The sequence below is a fragment of the Apteryx mantelli genome, chromosome 8, assembly GCF_036417845.1.
Source record: "Apteryx mantelli isolate bAptMan1 chromosome 8, bAptMan1.hap1, whole genome shotgun sequence".
Lineage (NCBI taxonomy): Eukaryota > Metazoa > Chordata > Aves > Apterygiformes > Apterygidae > Apteryx > Apteryx mantelli.
In genome coordinates, this window is record NC_089985.1 from 43,321,417 (window position 1) to 43,333,732 (window position 12,316).

At 40.4% G+C, this 12,316-nt stretch overlaps 1 protein-coding gene across 1 annotated transcript in view; it reads right to left on the minus strand.

Moving 5' to 3' along the window:
* The window catches only part of ERICH3 (glutamate rich 3), a 53,007-nt gene that overhangs the window by 34,293 nt on the left and 6,398 nt on the right, over window positions 1-12,316 (minus strand). Inside the window, exons 2-7 of the mRNA XM_067300828.1 lie at window positions 9,454-9,547; window positions 7,046-7,171; window positions 5,410-5,481; window positions 3,411-3,539; window positions 2,051-2,209; window positions 446-664 (exon numbers count right to left, since the gene is read on the minus strand). Coding sequence (XP_067156929.1) covers window positions 446-664; window positions 2,051-2,209; window positions 3,411-3,539; window positions 5,410-5,481; window positions 7,046-7,171; window positions 9,454-9,547 — 799 coding nt within the window. The remainder of the gene's footprint in view (window positions 1-445; window positions 665-2,050; window positions 2,210-3,410; window positions 3,540-5,409; window positions 5,482-7,045; window positions 7,172-9,453; window positions 9,548-12,316) is intronic.

Below are 12,316 nucleotides of genomic sequence, written 5' to 3' on the forward strand. Positions count from 1 at the left end.
CATGCAGAGGGACAGGAAAAGATTTTGGACTGAAAATCCTTTGCATTGCATTGCCTGAGATTGCAGAGACTGGATTCAATGACCCATATCATCCCTCACAATCCTGTGTTCCTTACAACTTCATTTCTATACTTCTGAAGTTCTGACACTAGTTACTGTCAGAGACAGGACCAGATTGCCTAAGACAGGAAGTTTAAATGGGAGTTCCTATGGCTTTTTGTTCAAGCACCTTTTTTTCCTCAACTGATGAAAAATTTCAAATGTTTTAGTATATACAGGAATGGGTGGCAGTTATATTTTAATAGTTATAAATTTTATTCATTTCAAAAATTCAATCAATCTTTAGGCAAACTATGTATTCACATAGTTCAGCATTAGGTAACTACATCTCTGAGGAAGGTAATACACCTATACATAAATGAAGAAGCAGAAGAAAATAACCTACCTTTGTTAAAAGTTGCTCTAAGTCATTTGATGCAGTGGTAGGACGAAATTGTCTTCTTCTGGGCATCCCATTTCTCACTGCTTTTACACTCCTACCTCCTTTTTGCAGGGGGGGAGGTGGCACTGGTATCACGTAATTGTTAATGATGGGGAGTTGATATGGGGATATACCAGTCACATATTCCATTGAGTTCATAAGTCTTAACCTACTCTTCTCCCCCTGAAAACACATTTTAACCAGGTTAAATAGGTCAGGCAAAAATAGCTACAGAGCATACTGAGCTAACCGTGGTTTGACTGTTCTTTACATTTAGTAACAGACACACTTCCAGAACAACACTTTAACTCGGTGCTTGCAATTTTGTTCATGAAAACATTTTTGTTCTTAAACGCTTCCTTTTCATTTGCATAGCAACAAGCACAAATGGAGAAACCAAGATCAGATTATTTAAAAATGTCACCCTTATAGGTATATATAATACTGTAAACCATGTACTATTGGTAACCTGGCAGAGCCTTGATCACAACCAGACAGAACACTGCACAATCCCAGAGCACTGCTGTGTTCTCTCAGTTGGTAAGCAAATTCCAAAAGAGCCAGAATCTTCCAATAATAAAATTGGTTGACACCAACTATATAAGGTGCATTTCAAAAGGCTTCTTTCCTATTTGTAGTGGAGGTTTAGTCCCCATCAGGATGAAATGCAGACAGAGGACCAGGGCCCTAAAATGTGCAACAGGTCTAAAGAAGAAATTCTGCAGCCACTACATGTTCTGGATTTGAGCCCTGCATCATCTTTTCATAATCTATGACTGATTTAGTTGTTTTGTCAGTAGCAAGCATTGATTTATTATTTAAATTACCCATAATTAGAGAGTTGACAGAGATAATGCCAGCAAATTCTTGGGGAAAGGATTGTGACCATCACAATACAGAATAAGTGCAGAGCAGGATGGCAGCTACTCATGTAGATTCTGCCAGTCAGTGGTAGCAGGTCACAGTCACATTCTAAAATTGTCCAGTCCCATGGAGCTCCTAATGTAAAGCCAATTAATGCAATGTTTTTCTAGAGAACAGAAGACAAGTTCAAATCTCTCCTGAAAGTAACTATGTACCCATCAAGATTATTTTTTACTACTCTGAACAGCTTTCATTCCCTGATCCCACTAGAGTGGCTTAACAGGAGGAATGGTAAAAAAGAAAGGAGAAGGAGTTTTTTGCTACTTTGCAACTATAGATAAAGATGAAAACTTGCAAGACTGCATTCTTGAGGTATTAGTGTTAACCAGATGGCTGCTTCCCTCTCTACATGACAGAAAAATCTGTGTAGAGGGAGAAGATTTTACACACACAGAGATTTTACACTACAAAAGAGAAGTCGTCATATTTTGCCTGACTGTGATCAAAGACTCAGCATTAGACCAGTAAGACAATGTCTTGAAAATTAAGGGGAGGTTAAAAGGGAGTTTAAATAAAAGCTGATGATAAATTACTATTTGGTAGGCATGTTGTCTGTGGCATACAGTTCTCAGAATCACAGCATTAAGCTGTATTATAAAGCTGTCCCTAAAATTATATCATTTTCAAAATGAAATATGGCCTCACCCCACTGGCAAACTGCTGATCATTTTCAAGTGTGGGGCTCCTCTGTTTAGAGTCTGAAGTCTTTGGTACAGATCCTACTGCAGCACAGCTGCGAAGTGGCTGGAGTCGAAGCAGGCCTTGCATATTTCCGGGAGCAGTATTTGGCCGAGAGGCAGAAGCCTAGAAAAGGAAAGAGATTCAGTGTATAGTTTCCAGTGCATAGCAGCACCATAAAGAAAAAAATAGTGCTGATCAAGACTTTCAGAAGACATTAGTGATTCTGAGGTATCCTCAAGAAACTTAATTTTCTAGTACTTTCTGCATCTGAAAAGCCAGACCCCTGTACACATCTCTACCTGAGCATCCAAACCTTGGAGCACCCAAAAAAACCCCTTGGCCATAAATCTAGCTTTTGTTGCTATCTGCTCACAGTGCAGCCCTGAAGCAAGCACAACAAACTCATAGTGACCATAGCAATGTGCCCTCTACTGGGGACTTCAGCTCATGGGTGCTGAGAGAATGCACGAGGAAAGCATGTCTATTTCTGTTCAATACTCAGCACTTTGACTTTTTTTTTTTTCTCTTTTATACCCTGCAGAATACCAAGCAAAAATGCTAAGAACCTTAAAAAAAAATTAAAAAATAACTCACCATCTCAAAAAATGCGGACTCCTTGGGTTGGTGCTGATATCCAGTGTTAAGATCAACTAGAGGTCCATGTGCCCTCTGTATGGTATTGGGAGGATAAGGTCATTCAGGACTGAAAGTATCTCATCAGTCTGCACCAATTATTTATTGAAATGAAGAGCCAGTTAAAACTGGACTATATATTTGGCCTTTAACCTTAGACTTTGGTATCATTATATTTCAAGAGTTTATTAATGTTCTTTCTCTGCCCTTTTAACATGAGAGTAAGAAATTTCTGAGTCAAAAGAACTCCAAAGCACAGCCTTCTACCATGAGGTTAGTTTTACTTCACCCCTTCATCTCCCTTTTTGAAAAGATCTCCATTATTTCAGAATTTTACAACATGTGTAAATTTGCGCACAGCCACAGTATTTGTTGACAATAGTTAATGTACTGATACAGACCTAACCTTGGGTGACATGGCAGATAGAAGAGAGAAAAGGAAAGACTAAAGCAGGTTTATCACAAAGTAAAGCTATTTTTTCCTAAGTTCTGATGTGCAACATCAGTTTCTCCGGTTTGCTTTGTAATGACACAATCCTGCAAACAGAAAATTAGCCTCAAGTGATGCTGGATGAGGCCCCAGTCTGGAACAATCAGGGCAGTCAATGCTCTAGGTATATCTAGGTATATGTGCGTGCTTTTGACTGTGTGTGTTTACATTATAGCATATGGAGTATTTGGTGAGACTCACCAATTGTGAATGACTAGCTCGTTCTCCAGCCACTAAAGGAAGGAGTCCATAATGATTTCTTGGACCAAGTGGCGGATGTGGGGAAAGCACAGGGTTAGCATCTTCCACAGACCTTCTGGATTGTTCCACCTAAAAGAACAGAGAATTATACCTCTGAATTACTAAACACTCTAACAGTAATGTTTGAGCTGCCTTCTGCCTGGCTTTCATTGGGCAGCTGCAAATAACAATCAGCTTGCTTAGACCTGATGGAATACCTCATTAATCATTCTTCAGTTAAAGTGGAGACCCAAAACTAACAACATGCAAGGAAATCAAGGGAAGAAGGAGAGGATGGGAAGAGGGGAAAAAGACTTGTTCCTGTCTCCGATTTCTTTCCCTATAGCCCTCTCCAGTCCCTGTCCCCCCCAGCCCAAATCATATGCCCTTGTTTCTATGCATCTCCCAATTCTTGGTCTGACTGAAGGTCTCTTTATTTTTTTTTAATTGAAGGCTCTCCTGTACCTCCCACTTCCTTGCCTTGACTGCTGCCCCCTCTACCTTTTTTCTTTTTTTAAAAAGCTCCACAGTGGGCTGGCTATCCTTCTGCAAATGGATAGCTAAGTCTCTCATCCTCCCTTGCTTAGACATCTGGCCTTTCCTTTTAGACTGGCTATTCAGTCAAATTCACTGAACATATGAGGTAGGAATCAAATTATACTGCTAATGCCAGCCAGGTTCCTGTGTTCCAGTGCAGCATCACTCCAAAGATACCGACATATCTACAAGCGCCTACCTTACGCTACTCACTGAAGCAAGCAGTTTTGGTTTACGTTCCAAAATTATGCAAGTGTAGAATCCTTTGACAGGATGCCTTAGTCACACTCCTTCCCCACAGGAACTATGGTACTTTCATTGTGGTGACTTTCTAGCAGCAGAATGCTTTTGCGATTACCACAGTGATCAGGGTTTTTCATGAAAATTTCCTCCTTTTGTTTGCTGATAATTGCTCATAAATGTATTATTTAAACTTAAAAATATTTGACTTTTTTTGCAACTGCACAAAGAAGCAGCACGCTTCTCCGTGCACTCTTCCCAATGTGTGCAGGCTCCTAATATGTTGAGGGTATTTCAGCCAAGATGAGAACAGCTTTTCTGACACGAGTCCAAGTGACTTCGTCGGAAGAACCATTGACTTCAGTGGGATTTCCCCGATTCTAACAAATACAGAATCAAGCTTTGACTATGCGACACCAAAGTGAAGACTGCTGAAACCTCTTTTCATTACTTACATGCTGGTTCTGCTAAAAAACACTTGGAGAGGCAAACAACTGAAAATATGAGCTCAATGCTCCACAGCAGTCAAAAGTCAATAGTGTCTCGAATTACTAGGAGAAGAACTGCCACACATATCTTAAATTATTCATCCAGTCCTGGTTCCCCATTTCAAAACAGAAATAGTAGAGCTAGTAAAAGTATAAAAAATGGCAACAATAAGGAGAAGCCTGGACTGGCTCATGTGTGAAAAATTCAGTAGACTAGGGCTCTTTAGCTTGGAAAACTGAGAAGGATTACGATAAAGGTGCTTAAAAACATGAATGCCTTGGAAAAGGGGAACAGTTACTAACTTTTTTCATAATAAGAACCAGGGAGTATCCAACAGCATTATTAGACAGCAGATAAATGAATTATTGTGCAGAAATGCAAGGAAGTACTATTTCACACAACTGATAATTAAATTGCACAACCAAGAACATTGCAGAATCAGAAGTCTAATTCAAAAGAAATCAGACACATTCATGGAAGTCCCTGTATTGTGGGATGACGGAAGAAGGACATGTATCCTGGGGCAGGATCATCCCCTACTTGGTTATTTATTTTCTTGTTCCATAAGCATCTGCCACTGTTGGAGATAGGATACTTGGCTCAATGAATCTCTGGCCCGACTCATTATGGCTGTTGTTTAACACAGAACAAGACTGCCGTGTCCCACCAGTAGTCAGTACCACTCAAGTCTTACCTTGATTTTTTGCACCCTTTCCTTCCTCACAAAATTTTCAAGTTTCCTTTTTATTTCCAGCTGATGATGACGCTATCAATGAGAGAGAAAGAGAAATCTCATCAATGGCCATAATGAGATGTCAGTGAACACCAGAACACTTGCTTCTGTTCTGCCTATCACTTGCCTGCTCCCTGGTCATTATCCTCATTGAAGCCTATCATAAAACTAATACTGATTCAATCCATTTGCATTATACCTGTGTATGTTAGCATTGCCAAGGGAACAACTGAGCATTTTTAAAGTTATAGGGGCCAACTCAACTCTTATATTTAAAAAATGCAATTCATATGTAACAGGAACGTGCCCAAACTTTGTATTCAGTTAAGATATATAACTATTTTTCAATTATTTTCAAAAAATTTTCAAAAAATTTTCTAACAAATGAGCTTTGTGAATACCCATCCCATAATCTATCAATTTGAACTAGTTTTACTCTTGTGTGCAGTAAAAAACAGGTGGATTCAGTCTGATCCCTAAAGCTGTCATCCCTACACTTCTTCAGCTGTAACCTTTGTATTTGTCATATGACATCACCGTTCAAAGTGACATGATCTCTTTGGAGTAATCACTTACCACTGTCTGCTCTGCAGTCACTGTATGCCTACATCTATTGGGGAAAAAGGAGAGGAGCAGATGAGGGCTTGAGTAACTCTGAGAGCTCCAGCTGATTTCTTGCAAACCTTTATTCCAGGAGGGATGTACTCCTGAACTATAGCAGTAGCACAGTACTTTTTCCTCCACCCCTTCATCCTCCAAGGACTGCTCATCCTTCAGGTATGAAACAAGGCCATCTGGGACACCCTGCACTTATTAACAGAACATGATGTTCCATGGTTCCCCAGTGACATACTGAAGTCAATTTGCCCATTGGATCACCCCTGAAAACAATAGCTAAACAAAAGTTTTGCTTTTGGAAAGACATGGTTACCACTCACCCAACATAGAGCAGAGAGGGTAGGATCCTCTCTCACACACTATTCAGCCTCTTCTTTGTCTGCGTGGCAGCAAAACACTAAAGAAAATCTTACCTTTAACTAGCGCAATACAATCTGTAAGAAAGCACTTGTACTATAATGACTGGTGCCCTAGAGAGGCCTGTAAGAACACCATCTCCTCAGTACTGAGCTTTCTCATGCCAAGGCTTAGCATATGTTACAAAAGATGTAGCATCTGATAGAATGAGTTCTAAAAGCAATCAATATTCAGTAAAACTACTAGGTCTGGTCTCTCCTGTGCAGCAATTTGTGCTACTGTTTCCACCTATAGAGAATGCTTATTTGGCAGCACTCCACAGACTTCTACCAGCCTATCGTCCCACTCTTCAGGTGACTGCAGAAGCCCAGCAAGTGAACCACTAGGACAAGACCAGGACGGCATATGTACCAATGACAGTATGGTATGACAACTAGATGCCAGTGGAGATTTCATGGGGGGTCCTCAAGCACAAAGACAGTAAGTCCGTCTCCAGCACGAGAGTGCCTTTCATGAGAACACCGGGCACAACTATAGAAAACAGTCCAGTGCTAGTTAACAACCACTAACTGTCAGTAGGAAAGTATCTGAAAAGACTTACATATCACTGGTAAATGCATACCTCCATGTCAAGGACCTTATGAAATATGGCCTGAGCCAGGCACTCCTGTACATATTTTTGGTGATCCCTCCTCATAGCATTTAGCCGGTATTCTTTCTCAGATATTATTCTTCCACTCTTTGAGATCTGCCGTGAACAAACAAAATGCAAGGAAAGAGAATTGGAAAAGACAGAACAAAGTATGCCTAAACACAGCGCAATATTCCAGGAGGACGACCTTCTCTCCCCAGTTATCCACTATCTCTGCTCTTGTCAGGTTGCTGGAACCCACCTTCCCAGCACAGAATTGTAGTGTCTTTCACCCCATGGACCCCGCCAGCCAATTGAAGAGAGCAGGAGAGAAGTAGTCACACTTTATAGCAGTTGAGGACTCAGCCTTACTTGTGTGCCATTGCCGAACTCACTAGAGGGGAATTAACTACTTGCCTCCTACTGTGTAAGGGCTGCATCTGCCCCTGCCAAACAGAGCCACCCTCAGAAGAAGTGCTAAGTATTTTTAAACATATTCAACACGTCCACCTTTACCAAATCCTTCAGTTTCCCAATAAACACTTTTGGGAAATAAAACTGAAGCTATTTAAAGCACTACTAGAGACAAAGATGCAACTGGAGTTTGCTAAATTCACTAATTTCACAAGCTACAGCTTAGATTTCACAGTTTATAAATCTCAGGAGAATCAATCTGATTCTGTATAATTACAAACAGAGAGATTTTGCAGAGAACTCCAAAAAGCAAACAGAAGTATGAAAGAAATACTGAATTTATCATAAATTCTCCAAGAAATATTGTCTTCTGTCTAGATGTGAAATACAAGCAGAGACACAAACATTTTCTTATCAGCATAACTTTGTAGTAATATAGTGCCATACATAATGACTTCCTGAAACTGCCACAAGCTCAGGGCTACGCTAAGGCTAATATTTACATACATCATCGATCCATGTCAGCCACTGTTTCCAGTTCCACAAATGTAAGTATTAGGACCACTGCATCATATAAGGGGATTACATGCATTATGAAGAGACACAGTTCCTGTTTCAAATAAATCTTTATAAGTCTTTCAGAGTTCATGTACCCCAGTAGCCAGAATTCCAGTCTACTCCAAATACTACTTGGAGTAGACTTAGAGAATTGCTGCAACTCCAGAAGTCCTCTCTTGTTCACTAGAAGATATGCTGTCCTTCCCCTGCCGAAATGTTTCATCCTATACATACACTGCGCTATGTCATCTCCTCCCACCACTGTAGATAAGTGGCTAAATCCAATAAACTCCCAGTTTAATATGGAGTTGTGTGTTAGACAGGAGAACTGTCTCATTCATAGCATGAACAGAACCATGAAATTAGTGCCTTGTTTGTCCATACTAGCTATGGGCAGTATCACTTACCTCTTTCAGTATGCCACTATCATTATACTATTACACTAGTATGGGCAGGGAGTTAGTGATACTTGGGGAGGCTGTGGGTGTGGAGAACAGGCTTTCTACACGTCCTCAAATCTGCGCTTCTCAGCAGGAGTTTCTCTCACCATTTAACTACAGATTCCTATCGGTTCTGTTGAGGACTGGGGGTAGATGCTGGAGGGGAACCCACAGCACAAGGCAATGCTGCAACACACAACTTCTCTGCCAAAGTCTCTGCAGCTTCTCTGTTGGAACATTTAACCAGCTCTTCCTACCCTTTCTATGCTTCTGGGGTGCTAAAGGCAGCTGCTGATTAGGGCCTTATATTAGGGAACAGGAATCTCCAACTTTTCCTTCCTATACTACTGCGGCAGACAGCCCCACACTCCCTGTCTCTGGGCAGGTGGACAGGCCAGAGGCACAGTGTAAGCTGCAGCACAGGTGCAAGCAAATTAGGCTGTGCAGCAATAACACACATGTGGTATCATCGTCCACCCTCAGCCTGCACTCCCTCTCAATAACGAGTGGACATCTTTATAGCCCCATGTGGCCCATAGACCCTGATCCTGAAACGTGCTCAGTAACAAGCTACAGTGTTTCCTCAGCTGTCACTGGTGTCTTTAAAACCACTTTGCACATGGACTAACATACGGAGCTCAGTTTTACCTGTCCTGCCATCTCATTTCAGTAGCACAGCCTTACGTACCACCCCTTTGGCCCTGTGGTATCTTGCTGACTGACACTGATGATGATAACGCAGTGAGTCGGTAATGTTTGGATTAAACAAACTGGCTCCAAGTCACAATGTGATCATGTGGTCTTGATGCGGCACAGTGTAATTTCATGTGTTTGGCTAGCTGGTCAAATTCTTACCAATGGCAACCTATCTCTCTTGTATAAAAAACAATGCAACCATCAGTGTTTTGTCTTTGCAATACTAAAAGGAACACAGAACTCTTTTCTTCTTTTCTGATTTAGCAATAAAAGGAAACTTTTCAATCTCACCAGTCCTGATCTCTGCAGATGTCGTCTTATCCTCCTATTGCTGAAATATCCAGCCAAGTGTTTGTCTGTAAGGCTGTTGTAGGTTGCAAGAAATCTGAAATAAAATCAATACAGATGCCATATAATCCCTTTTGACAGCCTAATTATTACTTTTTGCTGAAGTTATAAAGAATTACCCAATAGTTTGCTGCACAAAATCCTGTCTTGAAGACTCATGCCCAGTATTTTGTCAGATAAATGCCCATTAAATTATGTAAAAGTAACATCTCATTGATCTATGAAGATTCATATCACAAATAACTGACTTTAAATAGGATAGAGCAGCCACTGGAACATGCAGCTTCAAACAGCGTACCGCCCTATGAGACACAGGTTTTAAACAGAGCCCAGTTTTGGAGTTCTCATTCAAGAACAATTCCCATAAGGACTTAGAAACTTGGAAATTTGGCAGGTTAGTATAAGGCCAGCAGCATCAACTGCCATCAAGAATTTGGAGCCAGATTCCTGGAAGAGCCTACCAGGAGCTGATTCCAGGTTCGTGGTTCCCCTGCAATTGATCCTGGCAGAAATACATAAATATATTGCTAATCACCAGGGACACAGACTTTTCAGAAGTCCTGCTTTGCTTCACTCCTTCCACTGCCCTGATGTGTCCAGCACTCCTCTTCCTTCTGTTGCATAGTAAATAGTGATGAATAAGGCAGCTATGAAGTCTCTGCCAGCTTTAGCACAGATCTGTAGAATAACTTATGTTGGACAGGACCTCCAGAGGTCACCTAGTCCAATCTCCTGCCAGAAGCATATCATATATCAGACTTCATATACACAAAGGAATTTTCCAGTGGTTTTCACTGGCAGCTCACAGTCATTATCATCTGCTGTGTAGCACAAAGTGGAACTAACAGTCCAAAAAAATTGCTTTCTTCAGTTTATCTACCTTAAGCAGAAACTTCTAGCACCAAAAAATACTTCTAAGACATGACACGGTTTCCATAACATTTTCATTGGTCTGAAAATTAGTATATATGTTATCAACCTGGGTGCAAATCTCTGCTCTGATGAAGACTAGCATCCTTCAGTATCTGTATTTCCATCCTTTTTTATGGCACTTGCCTCTTTAATATTCCCACCATTACAAGAACTACATATCAAATTCATCCCTTGGAACATCTAACACAGAAACCAAGTGGTTTCAATTCCAGGTGTCTAAAAATAAGCACAAGTCTTCCTTCCTGTTTTGAATCACTTTCTCAACTATAATTCAGCTAAGTGACTGTTAAAATATTGCCTGGCCGACCACTACTTTTTCAATGAACAAAAGCCTGTAAAGAAATAGTCTTCCTTTTGGCTTTAAAGTGGCAGAAATCACAAACTACACAGGAAAATTAATTCATGACAGAGACTAAGAACCATCCTATCTACTTCAGGGACTGTTTATTAGAACACAACAGTGATTCTAGAGTATTTATTTAAACAAACAACCAAGAATGCTTGTCCTACAAAAATATTTGTAAATTCAATTGCACAAAATTTGCACAGGGTAAGATTCACAACTTTTGTTGCATTTACAGGCTACAAAGCATATGTTATTGCAGTATGCTTTTGCTGGCTGTTAGCATATGTCAGCAGTTTGTCTGAAGTGCAGCTGTCATTGATAAAGATCACTTTTGTCCTCTAAATACAGCTATTACATTTAACTAAAAAACATCAGATCTACTGCATGTGACTGATTTGCTCAAACTAAATAAAAAACAAAGGCACTCTGCAAGAAACGAAGAGTTTGTGCAACAGGCCAACAAGCACGCTCATCTCTAACACCCTTCTGTCTGCACGAATGAGAAGCCTGACACACTACCGCTGTCACGCTCAGCGAGTGGCAAAGACACAATAAGGACAAGATAACACCGAAAGGAACATGGGGGCCTTCTCCTGTCCATCTGTATCCCTACCATCCTTTCAGCAGCTCAATCACCTTTTTGTGGAGAATATGCTTTATGCTGAAAGGACAAGAAAGAGTCTTTATCAAAATTAGGACATCAGAAGACAGCTGGGTAGTAAAAAGTAATGGCTCTCTTTCAAGAGCCTAGCCTCCGCTAGCTTAGAAAACACAGACACTGAACTCATCATTCAGTCCAAATTAACCTACCCAGGTCAAAACTAAGGACCTAGAATCCTTTGCCTAAAGTGCTCTCAAAATTTTAGAGACCAACCACCTGCTACTACAATTGCTCTAACATGTCATTCAATCTAAAAGACTTTTGGGAATACATTGTTTTAGTGAGCAGAATCATGGGGTTAGACCACTTTCTGCTTAAAGTTTTCCCCTTTAGAGGCGCCTAATTTAGGGGTGCTCAAGTCCTACCCATATTCAGAGCAATGAAAATGAGCCCAAAATCAAGCACAAGAACCTCTCAACTTTTTTCCAGGTCTCATGTCAATATGCTAAAGATTCTCTTTAATGCATACATCTAACAATTCAGAATGAAAAAATTGTGTCTCTCTTTCTACTCATTGGTGAAAACAGTACGATCGACAAGCATGCAGAATCAGAGAGCCGAGAGGTGGGGGCCCTTCCTTGCTCTACCCAAGCCTGGGCATGCCATGCATCTCTGAAAAGCCAGTAGAGGCAAATCATTGCATCTACCAAAGGCTGGAGCTTCCAAAAAATCAAACCTAAGATATATGAGTTGAACACAAAAATTTAAGCATCCAAAATAGCAGATACATTTTTAAATAGTTCTTAGCACAACCTTATCTTACTTCACTCTCTGGAAAACAGGACTAATAACAATATAGGTGACAATAGGCTTAATTTTTTAATATTCTAAATCAGTTCAATTTTGTAAAATTTATACAATCAGAT